Consider the following 27,519-nt stretch of genomic DNA (forward strand, 5'->3'; position numbering starts at 1 on the left):
GGGGGAGAGAGAGAGAGAGAGAGAGAGAGAGAGAGAGAGAGAGAGAGAGAGAGAGAGAGAGAGAGAGAGAGGAAGAAAGAGTATAACTGTATAACCAAACGACCTAAAGAACACTATCTGAAAGCTCTTTCTATTTCACGCCCTACCCTGTGCAGTACAGGTGCATACTAAAGCGGCATAAGTGATTTACACATACTTGACATGTTATACCCATGAAAAATGACTTCAAAATCTGCTTCTTAAAAAGAAAGAAAAAATGCCAGGGCAGAAATGAACCTACTGGTCAGCCGCGCAGCCAGCGTTAATAATCTACCTCGGCAGGAACACTGGACGTGCAGGCCTGGTCCCCGCCGGTGCCCAGATGTGGTGCACAGGGACGTGCAGTTCCACCGAAGCCCTGCACCCTGCTTCCCACCAGCACCCCAGTGATGGCCACGCGCCAAAGCACAGTCCCGCGGACCCCTTCAATCACTGCACGTCGCCCACACAGGCAAACAGACTGGGGACAGACGACCGTGCACCCTACGCCTGCACAGGGCTCGATCCCGTCCTGACTTCCGGTCCGGGAGAGGTTGCCGGAAGGACCAGGAAATTGGGGTCAGGATCCGCACAGAACTCGGGAAGTCCAACCGAACCCCGCTGCCGTTCCCCAGACAACGCAGGGCCAACCCGGAAGTCCTCCGCTCACCTGGGGAACCGCGTGTGGCGGGTGTGGAGACGCAGATGGCGCACTCAGCTGTGGAGGAAGCGGCTGCGGGTCGCGAGCCTGCGCCTCTGCTGCGCACGCGCAGTTCCCCAGCCCTCCCCCACCACCACCAAATACACACCTGCAGCCCTGCACCAGGCTGGCTTACCTGGCTCCCATCAGGACCCGGGCACACCATTTTCCCAGGCAGCTATCCCCTCATCCACCTTTGTGTACGCATTAGTTTTGTCCCGAGCCTGTTACCGGAATTGTTAGGGCCAAAGTATAAGGAAAAAGTAAGAAGCTCGTAGGGAGAAATAAAAGGTGAGAACGCAGGCGTTTTCAAACAGCAAGGAGCAAGCTTTAGTCAATGCCAAGGAAGGGGTGTTTCTAGTTCTGGCTGTTCTGAGTGAAGAGGAGCGGCCTTCCCTGATGGCCCTTGCCTCTGTACACGTCAGTCCTCACTTCCAGGTGAGGCAGGCATTAGAAGTGTGTAAAGAGAAGCCCGTGCGGTTAGGGGGGAATGCTTCTGCCCAAGGATTATCCAGCAGCTTTGCTTTATGTGCAGAGGGAAATTCAACACGACTCCGATTCCTCACCTTCTCTAAGAGTTCATCCTACAACTCTAGTTCCTGCTACTTAAAGGGCAGCGCGTTATTTTACTAGACACCAGGAAGACTAGGTACAGAGGTCTGATGGGCAAGTTGGGGAATACAGTGCAAATTCAGACGAGCACAGACGAAGAGTCAGTAGCATGGGCCAGGTGGACAGTTGCTGCACCCTCTCTCCTACCTTCCCCTGCAGTCTTCCCTGGCTGCTAGCTTCCAAGTCGGCTTAAGAAGAAAGCCTAAAATACCTGTGAGCTAGCTGGCCCAGCCGGTTTTTTTGTGGCTGGTTTTTAAAACCCAGTAACACCCTGCATGCTAGCGAAATGTAGCATGTTTCTTTCATTGGAAATTTTTATTAAAAAAGAAAAAAGGTCAGTCCTGCGAAGGTGAGCCACCACTCCATAAATAAACACCACCAAGACAATCGCCCGGTTTCAGAAGTCTCAAAACAGCAAGACCCAGAGAAGCCGCCTGCTGCGCCACGCCCTCTTGGGGGCGGCATCAAGAGATGCGCCTGCGCATTGCGCCCATGCTGGCCTCTCCAATTTACAACCGCTAGAAAAACATTGCGTGGACTGGCTGTCCAGCTACCTCCTGCTGCAGAGTTAACCCCAGGTTCGCTGCTCTCCGACCCCAACTCTACACCCACCGAGCCATGTCATCCTGCAGCCGCGTGGCGCTGGTGACCGGGGCTAACAAGGGCATAGGCTTCGCCATCACTCGTGACCTCTGTCGGAAGTTCTTGGGGGTCGTGGTGCTCACCGCCCGGGACGAGGCAAGAGGCAAGGCTGCGGTGCAGCAGCTGCAGGCGGAAGGCCTGAGCCCGCGCTTCCACCAGCTGGACATCGACGACCTGCAGAGCATCCGCGCCCTGCGAGACTTTTTGCTCAAAGAATACGGGGGACTGGACGTGCTGGTCAACAACGCGGGCATTGCCTTCAAGAGTATGCCCTGGGGTGTGGAAAGGGGAGGCGACTTCCCCGGTGGTGCCAGGATGGGCTCTTCTTCTCAGGGAAGCATTGCTAGGGCAGGGAAAGGGTCATGGGAGTCTAAAACAGGTCCCCTGGGAGATAAGGACCAGGGTGGGGGTTGCAGGCAGAGCAGAGCCCTGTGTTTACCCAACTAGACCGCTTTCCCGTGTTTTCCAAGTTTCCCTCACTCAGCTGTTGAGTAGGTGGGCATGGGTATACTTCAATAGAACTCTTATGTGATAGTAAAATAAACAAGGAATTGGGTGGAGAAAAAGAGAAGAGCAAGGGAGGGGGTTACTTTGCTATCTTAATACATAACCCTTCCCTAGCCCCATCCCTGGGTGCTGCCTGTCAAAAATGATAGAATATATTCAGATTGGCAGTAGGGCAGTGGCCTGACTAAATACCTGGCAGTGTATTTCTAGGGCGCTCAGTCCTGTCTATACAGTCCCACTGGAGTAACGCGATTCTCTTTCTCCCCCCGGAAGATGCTGACCCCACCCCCTTCCACATTCAAGCAGAAGTGACATTGAAAACAAACTTTTTTGGTACCCAAGATGTCTGCACTGAGCTGCTCCCACTAATAAAACCCCAAGGTGAGTCTGTGGCTGCTTTCCAGGCCGCTCCTCTCCCTCTGTGCCTCAGCCTCTCTGAAACTTGGTCAGAGTCTCTGCTCTTTGGGTCTCAATTCTTTGTGGTCCCTGATTCTCTCTTTGCAGCCCCTGATTCTCTCTATGCATGTGCGACTCCGCTGTAACCATCCGCTGTGCGTCCAAGGTCTGTTGTTCCACATGCTCACACTTTAGGGGGTTTTAGGATTCCATTCCTCTCTAAAACCTGGTGCACACCAACCGCACCCTGCTGGTCGCAATGCCCTGCCCCACAAGACCTCAGACTGTGCCCACACAGTGCCTCCCTCACTCAGCTTTACAGCAGGTCAGGACTGGGAAACTGCAACTCCACCCAGGAGGCCTCCTTTCTTGAGCATGCCCTGTCCAGGGTTTCTACACCCTGTCTACCCAAGTCTTCTCCTCCCAAAGATACTTCAGGGGACAAGCCTAAGCCTTTAGCATGGTTCACACCACTTGATAATCTCACCTGTCCTTAATACAGTGCAGGCTCATGTTAGCTCTCCATCAACTTGTACATGCTCTGCAGAACTAACAATCACATAACTGTTATCATGAACTGCTGATACCCCATGTTATTTGCATGGCGTGTGAACACCACTCAATGACCATGCACCAGCAATGACAAATGAGCCCCTGCAGGACTGTAAGGGTCTGGTTTAGAGCTGAGGAAGTATACCTCATCTGAACTCATGTCCTCTCTCCTGATGCTCCTCTGCATCTCTAGAACCTCTAAAGGGTGCTGTTTCCATGGTGACCTGGCTGCTCTGCCCACCCGAACCTTAAAGGAAAGAATGCAGTTTCTTGTACTACCTCAGTCCTGTTCTCCACATCCTCTCTTACATGGAAGCTTCCTGGTGTAAAATCTCACCAAGATAAAATACCATCATTGTGTACCTCTTTACATAGCAATTTGTGGTGTGTTTTAGGCAGAGTGGTGAACGTATCGAGCATGCTGAGTCTCAGAGCCCTGAAAAACTGTAGCCCGGAGCTGCAGCAGAAGTTTCGAAGTGATACCATCACAGAAGAGGAGCTGGTGGGGCTCATGAACAAGTTTGTGGAGGACACAAAGAAAGGAGTGCATGAAAAAGAAGGCTGGCCTAATAGTGCTTATGGGGTGAGCAAGATTGGAGTGACAGTCCTGTCGAGAATCCACGCCCAGAAACTCAGAGAGCAGAGGAAAGGGGACAAGATCCTCCTCAATGCCTGTTGCCCTGGGTGGGTGAGAACAGACATGGCAGGACCAAAAGCCACCAAGAGCCCCGAAGAAGGAGCAGAGACCCCCGTGTACTTGGCTCTTTTGCCACCAGATGCAGAGGGACCTCATGGGCAGTTTGTTCATGAAAAACAGGTTGAACAGTGGTGAACTCAACTCTCACCTCTTCCCACATCACCTCTCCCTCTCTTTGTATCCTGTTGGTGAGGGCCAAGGGACATTGATAATATACTAACACAATATACTAATTTAACACTCTTTAACTACTTGACTGACTGACCTTTGTAATTCTGTGAGTTGTTTTATGATTCCCTCTGTGATACAGGATGAGAAAAAGTCAATTCTGGGGAAAAAATAAAAATATGTGGCTTGTTCTTTAAGCATAATGATTTGTATAATCTTGGTGTTCCTTTATGTGTGTGAGCATCTTGTCTAGGTGAATGGACAGGTACTACATGCATAAAGTGCTCCTGGGGACCAGAAGAGGGCAGAGACTCCCCTGGAGCTGGGGTTAAAGATGGCTAAGGTCTCTACGAGAGCAGCAAGTGCTCCTCACTGCTGAGTCATCTCTCCAGTCCTCACTGTGCAGCTTTTGCCAGTGCAAAATCGGCTTCATCTCAGGGGTGTAAATAAAACCAAAGTCAGGGCCAACAGAAGGAGGAGCAGAGCAGCAGTCAGTGGAGATCTCAAGAGCCAGGTCAGAATACAGGGGGCTCTGTGATCCCTGCTGGCTGTAGCAGCCGCACAGGTGTGTTCTGGGTGACAGCAGGACAAGCTCAAGAGCCTGAGTCAAGGACGGTGTCTGAGGTGCAAAACACAATCTCAGCCCTCAAAAGAATAACAGAGCATCTATTCTGGAGCCATTGAGAGACCATGGCCTGGGAACACAGAGTTAGGTTACCCCACATTCTATGTTCCCACATACAAGCAGTTTTATACCTTCCTTTGTTCTATAAAGTTTTATTGAGCAAAGTAAAATATGAAGGAAATTTAAAATACATCGGTAGGTAGACCAGAGAAATGGGTACAATGAGAAAAGGGAATCATTTTATAAGCCCAAGATGTTGTTTAATGTCTTTTAGTTCTTGGATTAGTGTAAGTTACGTTCTGTTGAATTAAGAGCTTCTATAGGTATCAGCAGCATGACCCTCTTCCTCCTCCTCCTCCTCCTGCTCCTCCTGATTATTCTCATCATCTTCATCATCTTCAGATGTATGTTCAGAGTGGTACAAGCAGTGGCCGTTCCAGACGCTAAAACCAGCCCAAGATATAATTAGCCTCTGAACCTGCTCCATTCCAGTCTCTCCATAGAACTGAAAGCCCTATCAGTCCAAACAAGACTCCTCCCTGACTTTCTGTTCAGTGCAAGCAGGCTCCACATGTTGAATGTTTCAAGGTCCCTCATGGCGAGGACTCAGGCCTAGGATCTGCTGGAGATGAGGCTTGAGCAGTGGGCAGGACAGCGTCATTAGGAGAGAGGAACACAGGTGAAGCCATTTAGGAAGCATCATATGGAAACAATTAGCCACTAGGATTCACCTCTGAATTATCATCTTTTTGTAACAGGAGGAGCGGGCCTGCTTTTGGTCCTGGCTGTCTGGCTAGCTTACACCCAAAATAACCACACAGAAATTGTATTCATTTAAACTCTGCCTGGCCCATTAGTTTTAGCCTCTTATTTGCTAATTCTCACATCTTGATTCAACCCATTTCTAATAATCTGTATGTCACCAAGAGGTTGTGGCTTACCAGGAAAGATTCAGCATGTCTGACCTGGTAACTCCATGGCAGCTCCCTGTCTCCCTTCTTACCAGCATTCAGTTCTGTCTACTCTGCCTACCTAAGTGCTGTCCTCTCAAAAGGCCAAGGCAGTTTCTTTATTCTACCAATGAAAGCAACACATAGTCAAAAGGACCTCCTACACCATTTCCCCCTTTTCTGTTTAAACAAAAAGGAAGGCTTTAACTTTAACATAGTAAAATTACATATAACAAAACAGTTATCAAGCAGAAATTATAGTTACAATATTTATATCTACTTTATCTTTTATCATAACTAAGGAAAACTATATAAATTCTTCAACTCCATCAAAGACTCCAGAAGGAGATAATATTACTTAAACAAACAGAAAGTACATTATAAGCAACTTCCAAAAGCCTAGAAATGACAGAGACATCTCTCTGCCTGGACAGTCACCCAAAATTCTTTTGTATCCTTGGGGCATCCATCTTCAGCATCCAGCATCCAGCAGACTTTTCCATGATGCAGGAAATGCCAATGACAGTTCAGTCACTTTTTCTGTATCCTGCAGAATGTCTTGCAGCAGACTCTTTCATGAATCAGGAACCCTGAAGGACCATCTCACCTTTAGACAATTTCTTTTTTTTTTATGAAGATTTATTTATTACGTATACAACATTCTGCCTCCCCTGTATGCCCACACGCCAGAGGAGTGCACCAGATCTCATTACAGATGGTTGTGAGCCACCATGTGGTTGCTGGGAATTGAACTCAGGACCTCTGGAAGAGCAGGTGGTGTTCTTAACCTCTGAGCCATCTCTCCAGCCCACCTTTAGGCAATTTCAACAGTCCTCTCTCTCCAGGTTCTTTATGTCTAGTTTATGCAACAGTCCAAGCAAGAGCAGTTTCTTGCATGAGGGCCTGCTTGTTGGGATTTCGATCCTGCCCAGTTCCCACAGCCGGTAGCCCCAAAGAAAATCACATAGAGGTCTCCATAAGATTATGAACTAATTGGCCCATTAGCTTGGGCCTCTTATTAGCTCTTGTAGCTTATATTAACACATTATTCTTATCTATGTTATCCACATGCCTCAGTACCTTTTTCAGCGGGGCAGGTCACATCCTGCTTCTTCGGTGATCTGGGCAGGACTGCGAAAAGAGCTTCCCTCTTCCCAGAATACTCCTGTTCTCATTGTCCCACCTCTACTTCCTGTCTGGTTTTCCTGCCTTTACTTCCTATCTGGCTACCAGCCAATCAGCATTTATTTAAAATATAATTGACAGAATATAGACGATTGTCCCGCACCATCTTTTACACCCTCTGACTCTGTCATTACATTTACATGTGATGCAGATTACCAAATTTAAAAAATAAAGAATAGAATTTTGCCAAATGAAGTGAAAATTACAGATGAAACCAATGTCTAAAATTTACAAGATCCACTGTATAGTTTCTGTATAGTTACAGTTATTTCTATTTGATGAATTTGCTTATTTTAAGTGGTTAGAAATGGAAATTTCAATGTAGTTACTCTAATATTGGCTCTCTTTTTTCTTCATAATTGTTTAATTAATTTTTAATCCCAGCTCATTGACTATAGAACATTGTAGATAATAATTAAATGAGGAAGCATCAGGATTTGGAGTATAAAGCATCAAAAATGTTGTTACCAGACATTGATGTCATTTGTATAATTTGGATACAAATAACCAAAATCTTTTGTTATCTCTAGCTGGTGTAAATGAGGTGTATCTGGATTCTCTAGAGTAACGGACATTATAGAATGAACTCCCGTGTGTGTGTGTGTGTGTGTGTGTGTGTGTGTGGTATGGTACATGTGTATGGTGTACAGGTGTGGTGTGTGTATGGTCTAAGGGATATGGTATGTGTGTATGGTGTGTGTGGTATGGGTGTAGTGGTGTGGCATGTGTGTATGATGTCTATGGTTTATGTGTGTGTGTGGTAAGTGTATATGGTGGGTGTGTGGTATGGGTGTAGTGTGTCTTGGTGTGGTATGTATGTGTGTGGTAGGGGTGTTGTTGAAATAGGAGCAGCGGGGCTGCGTCCCCGGCACCCGGCCGCCCGCATGGCTAGGTTATGCCCGAAATAATTACACGGAAACTGTATTCTATTAAACACTGCCTGGCCCGGCTAGTTCCAGCTTCTTATTGGCTAGCTCTTACATATTGTTCTAACCCATTTCTAATATTCTGTGTAGCCCGCGAGCTGGCTTACCAGGGAGGATCTTAACCTGTGTCTGTCTGGAGCGGGAGAATCATGGCGACTCCTCCTCTAACCTTCTTTCTCCCAGAATTCTCTTCTGTATACTCCGCCTACCTAATTTTCTATCCAATAAAATGGGCCAAGGCAGTGTCTTTATTAATAAGAAACCATTCCCACATCAGGGTGTGGTGGTATGTGTGTATGGTGTGTGTGTTGTGTGTGTGGTATGGTTGTAGTGGTGTGGCATATGTGTGTGATATGTATGGTTTATGTGTGTGTGTATGGTACGTGTATATGGTGTGTGTGTGGTATGGGTGTGATGTGTCTGTGGTGTGGTATGTATGTGTGTGGTAGGGGTGTGGTGGTGTGTGTATGGAACGTGTATATATGTAGTATGGTTGTAGTGGTGTAGCATGTGTGTGTGATGTATATGGTGTGTGTATTATGATGTGTGGTGTGATGTGTATTGTATATGTGGTATGGATGTGTTTGTATGGTGTGTTTTTGTGTGATGTGTGTATTGTGTGTGGTGTGGTGGGTGATAACAGGAATTATTAGTGTCTGTGATGCTGTGTGGTAAATGTGTGATGTGGGAGTGTCATATATCAATCTGTTGATTTCATTGGTTAAGTAATAAACACACTGCTTGGCCTCATAGGTTAAAGCATTGGTGGGAGGAATAAACAGAATAGAATTCTGGGCGGAAGAGGAAGTGAGGTCAGACTCTGCTCTGCTCCCGGAGAGACTCTGCTCTCTGGAGCACAGACACCATGCTCCACTCTCCCAGGATGGACGGAGGCTAGAATCTTCCCGGTAAGTGCACCTTGGGGTGCTTACACACATCATTAGAAATGGGCTAGTCCAGGTGCGAGAATTAGCCTGTAAGGGCTAGAGTTCATGGGCCAAGCAGTTCTTAAATGAATACAGTTTGTGTGTTGTTATTTCGGGCATGAGCTAGCCAAGCGGCTGGGGTGTTGGGGACGCAGCCCCGCCGCCGCTCCTATTTCAACAAATGTGTATGATTGGTGTGTGGTGTGGTTTGTGAGTGGTATGGTATGTGTCCTCTGTGGGTGTGTTGTGTGGTATGAGATATGTGTGATGTGTTATATGTGTGTGGTATTGTAAGACTTTAAGACAATCCTGAAGCCATTTCTGACTATTCTGAGTCCTCTCAGCCTCCATGCCATAGTGCTTCCCCTCCTCCCCTGGGAACCAAGGACCTAACAGCTACACATACATGTACTCAGTTCCTGAACAATTACCCATATACATATGTTTTGATTCGGTCCCCTGGGAAACGGGGTCAAAATGACCTCTTACCTCATATGATCTGGCAACAGTTCTCCAGCCAATTATTGATAATAGCCCTTTTGAATAAGCCAATCACAACCCCCCCCCCTTGCTTCTGTGGCCTTCTCCTTTAAAAGTAGCCTGTGCCAGCTATTCGAGGTCTCTCGGCTTCCCGAATGCTGGGGGACCCTGTCATGACAGAATTAATAAAATACTCATGCTTTTGCAATAGCTGTGGTGTGTAAGGTGGTCTCTGGGGGCGACTCCTCCTCGGTGTTTGGACGCTAGAGTCCAACAATATGTATGTGTGGTGCTGTGATGGAGGTGGGTCTTGTTTTTATTTGTTTCCGTGCAATTATTTTGGGTATAAAGCTAGCCGTGCGGAGCTGGGGTGGGGGAACGCAGCCCGCTGCTCCTTACAACAGTGGTGTGTGTTCTGTGTGTGCTATTTCTACAGGTGGTGTGGGGTTTAGTGTATATGGTATAGTGTGTGGTAGTGTGTATGTATGTATGGTGTGGTATATTTGTATGGTGTGTGTACTGTCTCTGTGTGGGGTGTGCTTTGGGGTGGTTTGTGCACATGCTGTGTATGTATGTCTGGAATATGGGTAGTATAGTGTATGTGTGGGTGTGGTAGGGATATGGTGTAAAAGTATGTGTGTTTCTGTGTATGAGTGTGTGTGTCTGTGTGTGCCTGCTTGTGTGCAGACCAAACACCACGTAAACCAGCAGAGGCGTCACGACAACTTCATGGAATCTGCCGTTCCCTCCACCTTTGCACACCTTCCAAGGACTGAACCAGGTCACTGGGATTAACAGGCACCTGCTGAGTCATGGCACACTTGTCAGTCCTATCTCTGATATGAACATGTTACGGGCAAAGTCCGGACACTAATCACTACCAGGAGAACAACTCCAATGCCAAAACAAAGCAACAGCAGCAGCTGCTGCAACTAGAACAGTGCAGGAGAGACCCCACAAGCTGACAGAGGGGTTTACAGAGGGGAAGAGGCTTGGGGATTCCAAGCCTCAGGGCCTGTGACTGGCTGCCCCCTGGTGGGGTGGTGTTGCAAGCTCTAGAGCCTCAGAGCCTGGCCAGTCAAGTTGCAGAGTCCAAGGACGTTTTCACCAACTCTATGATCAGGGACAAAGTGTCTCTTCTTCTGGATCTGCTCCCATTTTCAAGCTCTGCTTCTTCCCCTGAGTTGGGGCTTGGAGCCTAGCAGTTCCAGGTCTGTGTAGAGATGCAGAACAAGAATATTCTGGGGGCTGGGTGTCTCAAATGCTTGGTAAACAGCTGACTAGAGGGCTGGCCTGAAATGGGAATTAACTACATGCAATCTATAGGAAACAACAGAATCTTCCGTCGTGGAAAGGTCTCATTTGTTTCCTGAATTTCACTGTATTCCCAATCCCACCGCCCTCGTGCATACTGAGGTCAGTGCAACTCAAATGTCTCACTTCATTTAAAGGGCCACCGTGCCAGTAGCAACCTACTGAAGAGTAAGGAAATGGAACTTGACCTTGGATCCCTAGTTCCTGGGTGTCAGGAAACAGTGAGAATTCGTTCCCCTCTACTGAACCAACTGTAGACTTTCTGAGCACAGAGCATCCTGTCTTCTTCAAAGGGGAATATAATGGGGGCATCTTGTGCTGTTCTGAGTGAAGAGGAGCGGCCTTCCCTGATGGCCCTTGCCTGATGGCCCTTGCCTGATGGCCCTTGCCTCCAGGTGAGGCAGGCATTAGAAGTGTGTAAAGAGAAGCCCGTGCGGTTAGGGGGGAATGCTTCTGCCCAAGGATTATCCAGCAGCTTTGCTTTATGTGCAGAGGGAAATTCAACACGACTCCGATTCCTCACCTTCTCTAAGAGTTCATCCTACAACTCTAGTTCCTGCTACTTAAAGGGCAGCGCGTTATTTTACTAGACACCAGGAAGACTAGGTACAGAGGTCTGGTGTGCAAGTTGGGGAATACAGTGCAAATTCAGACGAGCACAGACGAAGAGTCAGTAGCATGGGCCAGGTGGACAGTTGCTGCACCCTCTCTCCTACCTTCCCCTGCAGTCTTCCCTGGCTGCTAGCTTCCAAGTCGGCTTAAGAAGAAAGCCTAAAATACCTGTGAGCTAGCTGGCCCAGCCGGTTTTTTTGTGGCTGGTTTTTAAAACCCAGTAACACCCTGCATGCTAGCGAAATGTAGCATGTTTCTTTCATTGGAAATTTTTATTAAAAAAGAAAAAAGGTCAGTCCTGCGAAGGTGAGCCACCACTCCATAAATAAACACCACCAAGACAATCGCCCGGTTTCAGAAGTCTCAAAACAGCAAGACCCAGAGAAGCCGCCTGCTGCGCCACGCCCTCTTGGGGGCGGCATCAAGAGATGCGCCTGCGCATTGCGCCCATGCTGGCCTCTCCAATTTACAACCGCTAGAAAAACATTGCGTGGACTGGCTGTCCAGCTACCTCCTGCTGCAGAGTTAACCCCAGGTTCGCTGCTCTCCGACCCCAACTCTACACCCACCGAGCCATGTCATCCTGCAGCCGCGTGGCGCTGGTGACCGGGGCTAACAAGGGCATAGGCTTCGCCATCACTCGTGACCTCTGTCGGAAGTTCTTGGGGGTCGTGGTGCTCACCGCCCGGGACGAGGCAAGAGGCAAGGCTGCGGTGCAGCAGCTGCAGGCGGAAGGCCTGAGCCCGCGCTTCCACCAGCTGGACATCGACGACCTGCAGAGCATCCGCGCCCTGCGAGACTTTTTGCTCAAAGAATACGGGGGACTGGACGTGCTGGTCAACAACGCGGGCATTGCCTTCAAGAGTATGCCCTGGGGTGTGGAAAGGGGAGGCGACTTCCCCGGTGGTGCCAGGATGGGCTCTTCTTCTCAGGGAAGCATTGCTAGGGCAGGGAAAGGGTCATGGGAGTCTAAAACAGGTCCCCTGGGAGATAAGGACCAGGGTGGGGGTTGCAGGCAGAGCAGAGCCCTGTGTTTACCCAACTAGACCGCTTTCCCGTGTTTTCCAAGTTTCCCTCACTCAGCTGTTGAGTAGGTGGGCATGGGTATACTTCAATAGAACTCTTATGTGATAGTAAAATAAACAAGGAATTGGGTGGAGAAAAAGAGAAGAGCAAGGGAGGGGGTTACTTTGCTATCTTAATACATAACCCTTCCCTAGCCCCATCCCTGGGTGCTGCCTGTCAAAAATGATAGAATATATTCAGATTGGCAGTAGGGCAGTGGCCTGACTAAATACCTGGCAGTGTATTTCTAGGGCGCTCAGTCCTGTCTATACAGTCCCACTGGAGTAACGCGATTCTCTTTCTCCCCCCGGAAGATGCTGACCCCACCCCCTTCCACATTCAAGCAGAAGTGACATTGAAAACAAACTTTTTTGGTACCCAAGATGTCTGCACTGAGCTGCTCCCACTAATAAAACCCCAAGGTGAGTCTGTGGCTGCTTTCCAGGCCGCTCCTCTCCCTCTGTGCCTCAGCCTCTCTGAAACTTGGTCAGAGTCTCTGCTCTTTGGGTCTCAATTCTTTGTGGTCCCTGATTCTCTCTTTGCAGCCCCTGATTCTCTCTATGCATGTGCGACTCCGCTGTAACCATCCGCTGTGCGTCCAAGGTCTGTTGTTCCACATGCTCACACTTTAGGGGGTTTTAGGATTCCATTCCTCTCTAAAACCTGGTGCACACCAACCGCACCCTGCTGGTCGCAATGCCCTGCCCCACAAGACCTCAGACTGTGCCCACACAGTGCCTCCCTCACTCAGCTTTACAGCAGGTCAGGACTGGGAAACTGCAACTCCACCCAGGAGGCCTCCTTTCTTGAGCATGCCCTGTCCAGGGTTTCTACACCCTGTCTACCCAAGTCTTCTCCTCCCAAAGATACTTCAGGGGACAAGCCTAAGCCTTTAGCATGGTTCACACCACTTGATAATCTCACCTGTCCTTAATACAGTGCAGGCTCATGTTAGCTCTCCATCAACTTGTACATGCTCTGCAGAACTAACAATCACATAACTGTTATCATGAACTGCTGATACCCCATGTTATTTGCATGGCGTGTGAACACCACTCAATGACCATGCACCAGCAATGACAAATGAGCCCCTGCAGGACTGTAAGGGTCTGGTTTAGAGCTGAGGAAGTATACCTCATCTGAACTCATGTCCTCTCTCCTGATGCTCCTCTGCATCTCTAGAACCTCTAAAGGGTGCTGTTTCCATGGTGACCTGGCTGCTCTGCCCACCCGAACCTTAAAGGAAAGAATGCAGTTTCTTGTACTACCTCAGTCCTGTTCTCCACATCCTCTCTTACATGGAAGCTTCCTGGTGTAAAATCTCACCAAGATAAAATACCATCATTGTGTACCTCTTTACATAGCAATTTGTGGTGTGTTTTAGGCAGAGTGGTGAACGTATCGAGCATGCTGAGTCTCAGAGCCCTGAAAAACTGTAGCCCGGAGCTGCAGCAGAAGTTTCGAAGTGATACCATCACAGAAGAGGAGCTGGTGGGGCTCATGAACAAGTTTGTGGAGGACACAAAGAAAGGAGTGCATGAAAAAGAAGGCTGGCCTAATAGTGCTTATGGGGTGAGCAAGATTGGAGTGACAGTCCTGTCGAGAATCCACGCCCAGAAACTCAGAGAGCAGAGGAAAGGGGACAAGATCCTCCTCAATGCCTGTTGCCCTGGGTGGGTGAGAACAGACATGGCAGGACCAAAAGCCACCAAGAGCCCCGAAGAAGGAGCAGAGACCCCCGTGTACTTGGCTCTTTTGCCACCAGATGCAGAGGGACCTCATGGGCAGTTTGTTCATGAAAAACAGGTTGAACAGTGGTGAACTCAACTCTCACCTCTTCCCACATCACCTCTCCCTCTCTTTGTATCCTGTTGGTGAGGGCCAAGGGACATTGATAATATACTAACACAATATACTAATTTAACACTCTTTAACTACTTGACTGACTGACCTTTGTAATTCTGTGAGTTGTTTTATGATTCCCTCTGTGATACAGGATGAGAAAAAGTCAATTCTGGGGAAAAAATAAAAATATGTGGCTTGTTCTTTAAGCATAATGATTTGTATAATCTTGGTGTTCCTTTATGTGTGTGAGCATCTTGTCTAGGTGAATGGACAGGTACTACATGCATAAAGTGCTCCTGGGGACCAGAAGAGGGCAGAGACTCCCCTAGAGCTCGGGTTAAAGATGGCTGAGGTCTCTACAAGAGCAGCAAGTGCTCTCACCGCTGAGTCATCTCTCCAGTCCTCATTGTGCAGCTTCTGCCAGTGCAAAATCGGCTTCATCTCAGGGGTGTAAATAAAACCAAAGTCAGGGCCAACAGAAGGAGGAGCAGAGCAGCAGTCAGTGGAGATCTCAAGAGCCAGGTCAGAATACAGGGGGCTCTGTGATCCCTGCTGGCTGTAGCAGCCGCACAGGTGTGTTCTGGGTGACAGCAGGACAAGCTCAAGAGCCTGAGTCAAGGACGGTGTCTGAGGTGCAAAACACAATCTCAGCCCTCAAAAGAATAACAGAGCATCTATTCTGGAGCCATTGAGAGACCATGACCTGGGAACACAGAGTTAGGTGCCCACATTCTATGTTCCCACAAACAAGCAGTATTATTAAGGTCTTATATCTTTCCTTGTTCTATATGTTTTATGGAGGATAGAAATCATAAATCAATTCCTCTTTTAAATATTTTGGTTGATGGATAGAGAGATGAGGACACGGAGATGGGGGGTGTCACTTTAGAAGCCCAAGATGCAATGGTACTTTGTGTTTTAACAAATAAAGCTTTCTTGAATATCAGAATGCAGAGCTAAGCCACCACCAGAGGTCAGGTAGTGGTGGCACACACCTTTAAACCCAGCACTTGGGATCACTCAGTGGTGGAGCACTCCTTATCCCAGCACTAGGGAGCTGGGCAGTGGTGGAGAACTCTTTTTTCCCAGTACTAGGGAGCTGGGCAGTGATGGAGCACACCTTTATCCCAGCACTAGAGAGGTGGGCAGTGGTGGAGCACTCCTTTATCCCAGCACTAGGGAGGTGGGCAGTGGTGGAGCACGCCTTTATCCTAGCACTAAGGAGGTGGGAAGTGGTGGAGCACTCCTTTATCCCAGCACTAGGGAGGTGGGCAGTGGTGGAGCACACCTTTATCCCAAAACTAGGGAGGTGGAGACAGGAGGGATATGGCTGGGTAGAGATGAACATGAGGCAGGAGGAGACAGGAGCTCCTTGCAGTCTGAGGTTTGGTGGAGACAGATGCAGTCTGGAGATGCAATGAGGACAGGCCCGCCCCCTAGTTCTGAGCATTGCGAGTGGCTGGTGCTCTGCTTCTCTGACATTCAGCATGAACCCTTGTATCTGACTCTGGGACTTTATTATTAATACCGTTAGAATTGATGCCACAACAGGATGCTTTCCGATGACTTTCTAGCTCTTGGAATATAGAAAGTTAGTTTTCTGCTGCATTAAAAATGTCTAACAGCTGTCAGCAGCAGATCCTCTTCCTCCTCTTCCTCCTCCTCCTCCTCCTCATCTTCAGGAGTCCATTCAGAGTAGAACAAGGAATGACAAAGCTAAAGCCAGCCCAAGATGAAGACCTGCTGCATTCCAGTCTCCATAGCACTGAAAGTCCTATGAGTCCATCCGTGTCTGCAGACAAGACTCCTGCCTGGCGTTCTGGTCACAGCATACACACCTTCTCTCCAGAACTTTCCATCACAGTTCTCCCGTTGACCAAGCAACACATTTTGTGCAGGCAGAACCACATGTTAAATGTTCTGGGGTCCCTCATAGCGAGGACTCAGGCCTAGGATCTGCTGTAGATGAGGCTTTAGCAGTGGGCAGGACAGCGTCATTAGGGGAGAGGAACAAAGGTGAAGCCATTAAGAAAGCGTCTCCCGATTTCATGGAATCAATAAACCCGCGAGGATCTGCATCTGAAGTATCATCTTCTACACCCTTGGATTCTGTCATTACATTTACATGTATTAATTAGAACAGAATTTGGCCTAATGAAGGGAAAATTACAAATGAAACCAATGTCTAAAATTTACAAGATCCACTGTATAGTTCCTGTATAGTTACAGTTATTTCTATTTGATGAATTTGCTTATTTTAAATGGTTAGAAATGGAAATTTCAATGTAGTTACTCTAATAGTGGCTCTCTTTTTTCTTAATAATTGTTTAATTAATTTTTAGTCCCAGCTCATTGTACAATGGAACATTGTAGATAATAATTAAATGAGGAAACATCAGGATTTGAAGTATAAAATATCAAAAATGTTGTTACCCGACATTGATGTCATTTGTATAATTTGGATACAAATAACCAAAATCTTTTGGAATCTCTAGCTGGTGTAATGAGGTGTATCTGGGTTCTCTAGAGTAACCAACCGACGTCATAGAATGAACACCTGTCTCTATGTTTGTGTGTGTGTGTTGTGATATGTGTGTATGGTGTGTTGTGGTATGGGTGTGGTGTGTGTATGGTGTGTATGTGTGTATGATGTGTGTGTGGTATGGGAGTGGTGTATGTGGTGTGTATGTGTGCATGGTATGTGGTGTGTGTGGTATGTATGTATGTGTGGTGTGTGTGTGGTATGGGTGTGGTATGTATGTATGTAGGGTGCGTGTAGTATGGCATGTGTGTATGGGTGTGTGTAGTGTGTGAGTATGGTATGGGTGTAGTGGTGTGACATGTGTGTGCGAAGTATATGGTGTGTTTGTGTGTATGGTGTGTTGGTATGGTTGTGACATATGTATTAGGTGTGATGTGGTGTATGGTGACAGAAATTATTGGTGTCTGTGATGGTGTGTGATATATGTGTATGACTGTAGTGTGGTGTGGTTTGTGAGTGATATGGTGTATGTCTTGTATGTGTCCTCTGTGGGTATGGAGTGTGGTATGGGGTGTGTGATATGTGTGATGAATGTGTTACATGTGTGTGGTTTGTGTGTTTTACGTGTGTTATGTGTGTATGCTATGTTGTACAGGTGGCATTGGTGTAGTGTATATGGTATGGTGTGTGGTGGTGTATATGTGTGTGTATGGTGTGTGGCGTGTTTGTATAGGGTATGTACTGTATGTGTGGGGTGGGCTGTCAGGGGGTGGTGTGTGTATGCTGTGTGTATGTGTGTCTGGTGTGTGTGCAGTACAGTGTATGTGTGTGGTATGTATGGTGTGGAGGGTGGGAATGTGGTGCTAAAGTATGTTTCTTTCTGTGTATGTGTGTGTATTTGTGTGCCTGCGTGTGTGCAGACCAAACACCCACGCAAACCTGCAGAGGTGTCACGACAACTTCATGGAATCTGCCGTTCCCTCCACCTTTGCACACCTTCCAAGGACTGAACCAGGTCACTGGGATTAACAGGCACCTGCTGAGTCATGGCACACTTGTCAGTCCTATCTCTGATATGAACATGTTACGGGCAAAGTCCGGACACTAATCACCACCAGGAGAACAACTCCAATGCCAAAACAAAGCAACAGCAGCAGCTGCTGCAACTAGAACACTGCAGGAGAGACCCCACAAGCTGACAGAGGGGTTTACAGAGGGGAAGAGGCTTGGGGATTCCAAGCCTCAGGGCCTGTGACTGGCTGCCCCCTTGGTGGGGTGGTGTTGCAAGCTCTAGAGCCTCAGAGCCTGGCCAGTCAAGTTGCAGAGTCCAAGGACGTTTTCACCAACTCTATGATCAGGGACAAAGTTTCTCTTCTTCTGGATCTGCTCCCATTTTCCAGCTCTGCTTCTTCCCCTGAGTTGGGGCTTGGAGCCTAGCAGTTCCAGGTCTGTGTAGAGATGCAGAACAAGAATATTCTGGGGGCTGGGTGTCTCAAATGCTTGGTAAACAGCTGACTAGAGGGCTGGCCTGAAATGGGAATTGACTACATGCAATCTATAGGAAACAACAGAATCTTCCGTCGTGGAAAGGTCTCATTTGTTTCCTGAATTTCACTGTATTCCCAATCCCACCGCCCTCGTGCATACTGAGGTCAGTGCAACTCAAATGTCTCACTTCATTTAAAGGGCCACCGTGCCAGTAGCAACCTACTGAAGAGTAAGGAAATGGAACTTGACCTTGGATCCCTAGTTCCTGGGTGTCAGGAAACAGTGAGAATTCGTTCCCCTCTACTGAACCAACTGTAGACTTTCTGAGCACAGAGCATCCTGTCATCTTCAAAGGGGAATAATGGGGGCATCGTGTGCTGTTCTGAGTGAAGAGGAGCGGCCTTCCCTGATGGCCCTTGCCTCTGTACACGTCAGTCCTCACCTCCAGGTGAGGCAGGCATTAGAAGTGTGTAAAGAGAAGCCCGTGCAGTTATGGGGGAATGCTTCTGCCCAAGGATTATCCAGCAGCTTTGCTTTATGTGCAGAGGGAAATTCAACGCGACTCTGATTGCTGACCTTCTCTAAGAGTTCGTTCTACAACTCTAGTTCCTGCTACGTAAGGGGCAGCGCGTTATTTTACTAGACACCAGGAAGACTAGGTACAGAGGTCTGGTGGGCAAGTTGGGGAATACAGTGCAAATTCAGACGAGCACAGACGAAGAGTCAGTAGCATGGGCCAGGTGGACAGCTGCAGCACCCTCTCTCCTACCTTCCCCTGCAGTCTTGCCTGGCTGCTGGCTTTCACATTGCCTTAAGGAAAAGGTCCATGAACTCACTCTGTCATATTTTTTTTTGGCTCGTTTTTAACACCCAGAAACACCCTGCATGCTCTGAGCTAGCAAAATGTAGCATGTTTCTTTCATTGGAAACTCAGAAACTGTTTCATGAAGGTTTTCTAGTTTTTACAGACCAAAGAAAGTTATCAATCCAGTTAACTTTAGCCTACATTTGTGGGTACACCAGAGAGGCAGGTACAGAGACAGGGAGCTATGCTCTAGGCCCAGATGCTGTCCCAGGGCATTCTTAACTCTTAGAATGCTGGAAGCTGGTCTTCTGCTAAGTTAATAGCTCCTAAGAGGTTTTTTATTTATTATCCCCAATTAATTCCACATATGGAGCGGAGCTAGAAATGGCCATTCCAGAAGCTAAAACCAGCCCAAGATAAAGTAATTAGCCTCTGGACCTGCAAAATCCCGGTCTCTCCACTCTCCTGCAGGTCCTGTCAGTCTGTCAGTCTCTGCAGACATGGTCTCCCCCTGGAGTTCTTTTCTGGGCGTTTTGTTCACAACAAACAGTCACACCAGTGAGTCTTATGTGAGTGTGTGCTTATAAGAAATGTACCCATAGTATGTGTGTGGCTGGGGGTGACTTCATGTGGTGTATGTGTGCATTTTCATGTGCACATATATGACCGACAGCCTCAGGGGTGCTGTCTTGTACCCTGTAAAGATTTGTCACTTGTATTGGTTTAATAAAATGCTGATTGGCCTATAGCCAGGCAGGAAGTGTAGGCAGAATGACCAGACTAAGAGAATTCTGGGAGGAGGAAAGGCTCAATCTGCAGTCATCAGCCAGATGGAGAGGAAGCAAGATGAGAATGTCTCGCTGAGTAAGGTACCAAGCCACATGACTACACATAGACAATAATTATTTGTTAATTTAAGTTGTAAGAGTTAGTTAATCATAAGTCTGAGCTAATAGGACAATCAGTTTATAATTAATATAAGCTTCTGTGTGTTTTTTGGGATTGAACGACTGTGGGACTAGGCAGGACAGAAGCTTCTGTCTACCCTGGGGTCATTCCTCAGATGCTGTACACTGTTTTTGGTCGCTTTTGCTTTTTTCATTTGGTTTTAAAGATAGAGCACTTGCTAGACTAGCTGGCCAATTAGCTCCAGAAATCTGATACCTCTGTCTCCCCAGTGCAGAGATTAAAGTTCATGCCACAAGTCCTGGGGCTCAGACTTGGGTTCTCAAGCTTGTAAGCAGGCACTTACTGACTGGGCAAACTCACTCCTCGGTCTGAATGATATGTTTGTTCTAGACTATTTCTTCTTTCCCCTTTTTATCTGTTGAAAGATTTTCAGCCGTGGGGAGAGGCTAGAATGTAACTCAGCCATGAAGTGCATGCCAGCATATCTGAAGTCCTGAAATGAAGAGAGACATGAAGAATTCACAACTTTACATACATGAGCTGAAACAGGGTGACTGTGTCTTCTGGGCCTTGATCCCATTAACTCTCAAGTGAGGATAATAATAGAATACAGGTCATCATGACAGGTGTGTGGACACACATAGTACACGCTCTCACCCCACAGTGCCCTTAGGAATGACACCATCCCCACAAGCTAAGAAAAGCACTTGCTCATTGTCCATCACCCAGGGCAGCTCCAGGCAGCACCAGGAACTGCCCATGACCCTCCTTCCCCCAGGAACACTACATACTGCACAAGACGTCTCTCATAACCTCACTGAAGTCTGGTTCCTCCACCTGCTTACACTCTGTGTTCTTGCAAACAGGCCTTCTATGTCACTCGTTTCTACCGAAGAACATGCTCCCAAACTGCTCCGGAGAGTTGGAGTGTGCTCAGTGTGTTCTCTAATACCTGGGAACCCAAGAGCCTGTTCCTTTGGGAAATAGTACCTGACATGCAGCCAATGCATCAGGGGAACACAGGAAAGGCGACAGTTTCCACCATCAGGACTGCAGAAGCAGCAGCTCCATGGGGGACAAGGAGCACATGCACAAACAACTGCGCCCATGTTCCCAAAATATTGTTTATAAATGTTCTTTTACATTTAAAGGGGGAAATGATATAGGTATAAATAATTTGCATTGGTATGGATTTTAAGGTCAATTTTTCTTATATGTATATGCATATTTCTAATCTTGATTAAGGTATTGTGATTGTGTAGTTCACTTTTAAAATGTAATGTATAATTAGGAAATATAGGTTGCTAATGGATAATCATAATAGTCAAGTTTGTACTCATGTTACTTAGATTTTCTAGATATATAGAGATATATTTTAGTTAGATAGGCATTCTTCATATCTTTCAAAGGCTGCAGAATATGGCATTTAAAATATTTTAATAACTTAGGACTTTTCATGACAATGAGACACATCTGCTCCTGGCAGCACCAATCTACTTCGAGAGAAAGATGGGCATCGAAGAGGATCCTTATGGAGTTTGATAGCCATTTGGGCAAGAAACTGCTCTTGCCTGGACTGTTGCATGAACTGGACACAAAGAACCCGCGGAAAGAGGACTGCTAAACTTGCCTAAAGGTGAGATGGTCTTTCGGGGTTTCTGACTCATGAAAGAGTCTGCAAGACATTCTGCAGGACACAGCAGAAAGTGACTGAACTGTCTTTAAAATTTCCTGCTTGATGAAAAAGCCTGCTGGATACTATGGGCCTGAAGGCTGAAGATGGATGCCCCAACGGTACAGAGGAACTTTGGGTGACTGTACAGGCAGCGAAATGTCTCTGCCATTTCTAGAATTTTAGAAGTTACTTACTTCTTGTTTGCTTAGGTAATATTATATCCTTCTGGGGTCTTTGATGGAGTTGAAGAATGGATACATAGTTGTAGTTTTCTTTAGTTATGATAAAAGATAAAGTAGATAATAAATATTGTAACTGTAATTCTTACTTGATAACTGTTTTGTTATATGTAATTTTACTATGTTAAAGTGAAAGCCTTTCTTTTTTGTTTAAACAGAAAAAGGGGAAATGATGGAGGTGGGTCTTGTATCTTATCTGTTGCTTTCATTGGTTAACTAATAAAGAAACTGCCTTGGCCCTCATAGGACAGAAAATTAGGTAGGTGGAGTAGACAGAACAGAATGCTGGGAGAAAGAAGCTGAGTCAGGGAGTCGCCATGATTCTCCCACTCCAGGCAGACGCAGGTTAAGATCTTTCCTGGTAAGCCAGCTCGTGGGCTACACAGATTATTAGAAATGGGTTAGATTAATATGTAAGAGCTAGCCAATAAGAGGCTAGAGCTAATGGGCCAGGCAGTGTTTAAAAGAGTACAGTTTCTGTGTAATTATTTTGAGTATACAGCTAGCTGGCGGCTGGGAGCTGGGATGGCAGCCGCTGCTTCTCTCAACAAGGGAGACATTCAGGAGTCTGAAACACTCAAGAAAAGTTGGAAAACATAAGTAGCTCTCCTCTAAAGTGAAGTTTGCGCTGTACCAAGGTGACTACAGAGATCCACAAGGGCTCACATTGCAAAGAATGAGCGCTCACGTGGTGCCAGCCCCAACTGAGAGATCCACAGCACAAACCCTTCAACTAGGGCTGAGGAGAAAGACTGCTAAAGTCGGGGGCCCAGGGCGCCCACTGCTAGATGGTGTCTTCTAGACATGTCAGAGACACAGAGTCCATGAGATCTCAACAGTCTGCTTGCCTAAGTAAGACCTGCATAATGCAAAAAGCAGTTGACATATCAACACAGATGGGCAATTTTCCCAAGGTTCCAGCTCTAGATGAAGAACTACAGCAATCCATGAGGACACATAGAATCATCTTCTCCAAGGACAGGCCTCTGACAGGTGATCTGATCCAAAGTGGTCAGCCCTAAACATGTGTTCACATGCACTACACTAATGAGCTCAATACGGTGTGCGTGTGTGCATGAGTGCATGCGTGTGTGCGTACACGTGTGTGTGTGTGTGTGTGTGTGTGTGTAAAACAATAATAAATGAAGAAGGAGAGATGATGAACTGGAGATAGAATGAGGGACACAGAGCAGCCTGGAGGAGGAATAGGGGCAGAAATGAAATAAACCCAGTGTGCATATATGAAATTCTCAAAAACAAAAAATTTAAAAATGAAGCTTCAAATAATCACTAAGCTAAAAAAAAAAAAAAGAGGAATCTCTTATGGCACAAAGGGAGCCACACACAGCATATGACTCCCGTGATCTTACAGTATGACAGAAGCCACAGGGAGCTGAGCGAGCCCGCTGGGAAAAGCCCGAGTCACAATAAGGTTGAAATTGTTAGGAAACCCTGAGTCATGGGTCAACACACCTGGCTTGTGCCACCGAGAATGGGCAGAGGAGGCTGGCTGCACACGGGCCCCTGCACACATCTCTGGGAGTTCCTTCCCGGGGAGACTTGACTGGTGGACACGCAATGCACGTCAGAGCCCCACATGTAACTTATTAACTGACCTTAGGCAAACATAAATGTTAACACTAAGCCCACAGTCCAGCAAATGCCCCTGACACAGATAACCCTGGGTAAACACACTCTCCCTGCAGATAGATGCCGGGAAGCGAGCCAAGGAATCTCTCCCGCGTACAGATCGTAAGTTTAATTTCTATGAAGGCTATTTGATTGTACAGTTCTCAGTGTTGAGGTTGCTCCCATACTCTCAGCGCTCTTGGGTGACATGACCTACTTGAGTCCTGAGCTGCCCAGGCGGTGGAGATCTGGGGTCTCAGAAGCGTGAAACAGCCCGCTCACACAACACAGCCAAGTGTGGCCCCAGAGTGTTCTGGACAGGAAGAAAGAAAAGTACCGCGGGAAAACCAGCGCAAGCTGACAGCAGACATTTCCCCAATAGGAACCCGACAATGCCCCTGACCTCCGCAGTGCAGAAATTGTCAACCGGCTTTGTATTTTATTCTTAAGATTCTTTTTTTTCTATTTACTTTTAGTTTATTTTGTTCTTAGCAGTGTTTGTAACTTTAGTATATTTTTTACATTTTTAGTTGTTTTTTCCTCTTCTAATTTTGTTTGTGAATTTTTTCACTGTTGGGATTTTTTTTCCTTTTCTTTCTTAATTTTTTTAAATTACAATGACTTTATTTTGCCTGCCTTTACTAGTTGAATGTGCACATGGCCACATGTGGAGGTCAGAGGTCAGCTTGCAGGCGGTGGCTTTCTCTTCTGCCTTGTGGTCTCGGCCCAGGCTTGGCAGCAAGCGAGTCTACCTGCTGAGCCGTCTTGCCAGCCCTCTTTTCTGATGTACTCCCTGTATCCCCTCCTTCTCTTAGGCCATCACCAGGTTTGCAGCTTTTCCTTGCTGGCTTAAAAACGAACCCTCTCATGTTTCTAGGTCTTATTTCCCATGGAACATTGTTATAATTTTGTTCTTGAGTTGTTCCATTATCAGAAACTCCCCCCTTTTCTTTCCTCCGTGTATTTTCTAACCTCTATCCTTCTTTTTCCTTCCTTGCATCTGACCTGCTTTCCTCTCCCTCCTTCTTGCCTCTTTTGCCCATTTCCCTTCCTATCTTTACACTCCCCCACATAGTTTTAAGGCTCTATTTTTGCTCATGTGTATATGTGTGCACCACATGCGTGTGAGGCCAGGAGAAGACAGAAGAGAGCACAAGATGCCTAAATCTGGAGTTTCGGGGGTTGTGAACCAAACCCAGGTCCTCCGGAAAAGAAAAAAGCATTCAACTGCTGAGCCACGCTCCAGCCCCTCTGATTTTTAACATATTTAACATTTAACATATTTATTACATGTCTGCATCAGTTTTTCCAGTCTCGGTTTTGTGTCCACTGGTGGTGTGTTAGTTGGGCCACGATGGATTTCAAGCGTTGTTCTATATCTAGTAAGGTTTGCTGACGCCTCTCTAGCGACTGATTCCTCCGTCATGAACAACATGGGATTGAGCTTTCAAGAGAGGCATTCTAGGGACATTTCTGCTCCTGTCATAAAATACTCTGACCAAAAGCAATTTCAGGAAGGAAAGCGCTTCTCTGGCTGACCATTCCAGGTTCAGTCCATCATCGAGGGGAAGTCAAGGCAGGAGCTAACTGGTCACATCACAGCCACCGTGGAGAGCAGAAGAAAAGGAATGCACCCGTGCTGCCTGCCAGCTCCCATCTGGCTTTCTCAGCCCTGTCCAGGAAATGGTACTGCCTGTGGTGGGCTGGGTCTCCCTGCAACAAGTAGCAATGAAAGCAGTCCACCACAGGCATGCCCACAGGACACCCTGAGGAGGACAATCTCTTCCTAGGCGAATCTAGACTGTGCCAAGTTGTCAGATAAAGCTAGCTGTCACAAGGGCACATGACAATACAATTCCCAAATAAAAACCAGAAGAGCTACACAGGCAGATGCACCAGCTGCAATACGGAAACACAAGAAGCATGAACAAACAAGTTACATGACACCTCCAGGAGATCCTAACCCTCAGTAATGGCTAAAAGATACTAAAGTAGGGAACATTTCAGGTGACAATTCCAAAATGTTTCTGGTAAAAATGATCATTGACCTGAAAAACAATCCCAACAGGCAGATGAGTTTGACACAGAATGGAGAGGAAAGTCAGAAAAACAAAGAAAAACTCAGAAAAGTGGATAAGAAAAGTTCAACATGGAAGACAATTTCAGCAATAAAACTGAAATTCTGAAAGGAAGAGAGAGAGAGAGAAAGAGAGAGACAGAGACAGAGAGACAGAGAGATAAAGGAGGGAGGGAAGGGAGGAAGGAAGCAAGCAAGCAAGCAAATAGAAATATTGGAAATGAAATTTCAAAAATTCAAATTTGAAAAAATGGAAAGCATCTCCAATGGGCATCACCAAGCAGAAGAAAGAATGTGGAGGTGGAAGATGAGGTCAGAAAATTATTATAGTCAAATATCAATAAGGAATGATTTTACAAAAACAAGCATGACCTCACGTCCAAGAATTCTGGAATGCAAGCAAAAAACCAAGCCTACAAATCCATGGGACAAAAGGAGCCGAGATAAGAACTGAAAACACTAAGAATCTGTACAATGAAGTGATAACCTAGGATCCCCTCATGTAGAGATTTCCAAACAGAAGAGACACTGAGAACCCCAAGCAAACATGATCAGAAAAGAATCTCTCCATACCATCTTATACAAACACAGACTGTATCAGTTCATAGCCGTCCGTCAGCGCTGTGGAAGGAGCTAAAAGGAGTCGTCCACAACGAGGAAGCAAAGTGACAGAGCACGGGAAAGAACAAACTTCATGAGAGAAATGGAAGAAAAAGGGAAAGGCAGAGAAATCCATCGTGTCCAGCTTAGGAAACTCCCAAAACTAAGGAGAAGAAAATAAACAGCAAACAATAATCCAACCAGCAGACCAAAGTCTAGGAATTGTCAACATCGGTCACCAGCAGCCTTTAATGGACCATGCTTCGACTCATCCATAGGTGCAGACTGAATGTTAGGTTAAAAAACAAGGCTTGACTATTCATTGACTCAGAGAAACACACGTCAATGGTAAAGACACAGACCAAGAGTCAAAGGATGGGAAACAAACTATTGCGTGACTGAAAACAAGATGGCACAGCTGTCTTTCTCTCTAATAAATTCGACTTTATTTAGTCAGAAGAGATAAAGAAGGCCGCTGCATGTTTATCAAGGAATCTATTTATCAAGATGATATAATGATTGTTAATCCATGTGCATAAAATATTGAGTCTCCAAACTTAATGAAACAAAAACTAGTGGACAGTATCCTGTGGGTCCTGATACAATCACAGTGGGCATACAGTGTCTGATAGATCCTGACAATCACAGTGGGCATACAGTGTCTGATGGATCCTGAAAAACACAGTGGGCATACAGTGTCTGATGGATCCTGACAATCATAGTGGGCATACAGTGTCTGATAGATCCTGATACAGTCACAGTGGGCATACAGTGTCTGATGGATCCTGATACAGTCACAGTGGGCACACAGTGTCTGATGGATCCTGATACAGTCACAGTAGGCATACAGTGTCTGATAGATCCTGATACAGTCACAGTGGGCATACAGTGTCTGATGGATCCTGAAAAACACAGTGGGCATACAGTGTCTGATGGATCCTGACAATCATAGTGGGCATACAGTGTCTGATAGATCCTGATACAGTCACAGTGGGCATACAGTGTCTGATGGATCCTGATACAGTCACAGTGGGCACACAGTGTCTGATGGATCCTGATACAGTCACAGTGGGCACACAGTGTCTGATGGAGAAACCACAGATCAAATGAACTTAACAGATGTCTGAGAATAGGCCATCCAGAGACAGGAATCCTACCCTTTGCTGAGAAGCTATTGGCTGTTGATGGCTGCTGAGAGAGGAAGAGTCAGTTTTCTTTAGGGGCGTGCTGACCCTGGTAAGTTGGCCATGCTCCAGCGGACAACCCCATACATGTATCTATATGGGCAATACTAACCCAGAGTGTTATTAAGCAGAGGAAAAGAAGGAAGAGGAGGAGAGATGCGGGATGCCCCTCTGTATGCTTTAAATATGTTTTTATTACCGTTGGTTAATA

The 27,519-nt window shown here is 46.7% G+C and overlaps 3 protein-coding genes and 1 long non-coding RNA gene across 15 annotated transcripts in view; 3 read left to right on the forward strand and 1 right to left on the reverse strand.

Moving 5' to 3' along the window:
- The window catches only part of Setd4 (SET domain containing 4), an 83,320-nt gene extending 81,626 nt beyond the window's left edge, over nt 1-1,694 (reverse strand). For 6 of the 12 annotated variants that reach the window (XR_007595383.1, XR_007595385.1, XR_007595384.1 and 3 more), the window contains exon 1: nt 689-1,694. Coding sequence is in view for 5 of the 12 variants with exons in the window: in XM_050162008.1 (XP_050017965.1) it covers nt 689-884 (196 nt within the window). In the remaining 7 variants the exon portion in view is untranslated. Of the gene's footprint in view, nt 1-280 lie in introns of all 12 variants that reach the window. The other 6 variants (XM_050162009.1, XM_050162017.1, XM_050162016.1 and 3 more) reach the window with 6 other exon arrangements.
- A 238-nt stretch (nt 1,695-1,932) lies between these two features.
- LOC126513575 (carbonyl reductase [NADPH] 1) lies at nt 1,933-4,456 on the forward strand. The gene is made up of 3 exons (XM_050162021.1): nt 1,933-2,237; nt 2,753-2,860; nt 3,823-4,456. Exons 1-3 carry the CDS (start codon nt 1,949-1,951, stop codon nt 4,257-4,259), a joined length of 834 nt encoding a protein of 277 aa, XP_050017978.1. The 5' UTR covers nt 1,933-1,948; the 3' UTR covers nt 4,260-4,456.
- A 4,299-nt stretch (nt 4,457-8,755) lies between these two features.
- LOC126513578 (uncharacterized) lies at nt 8,756-18,353 on the forward strand. The gene is made up of 2 exons (XR_007595387.1): nt 8,756-8,886; nt 18,264-18,353. It is a non-coding gene; the product is annotated as an uncharacterized lncRNA (long non-coding RNA).
- On the forward strand, nt 11,769-14,393 carry LOC126513574 (carbonyl reductase [NADPH] 1). Its single transcript, XM_050162020.1, has 3 exons — nt 11,769-12,174; nt 12,690-12,797; nt 13,760-14,393. The coding sequence occupies exons 1-3, from the start codon at nt 11,886-11,888 to the stop codon at nt 14,194-14,196; spliced, it is 834 nt and encodes a 277-aa protein (XP_050017977.1). The 5' UTR covers nt 11,769-11,885; the 3' UTR covers nt 14,197-14,393.
- Nucleotides 18,354-27,519: the final 9,166 nt, after the last annotated feature.

This window comes from Alexandromys fortis, unplaced genomic scaffold (genome assembly GCF_014885135.2).
Source record: "Alexandromys fortis isolate MF-2015 unplaced genomic scaffold, M_Fortis_MF-2015_v1.1 scaffold_128, whole genome shotgun sequence".
Taxonomy (NCBI): Eukaryota; Metazoa; Chordata; class Mammalia; order Rodentia; family Cricetidae; genus Alexandromys; species Alexandromys fortis.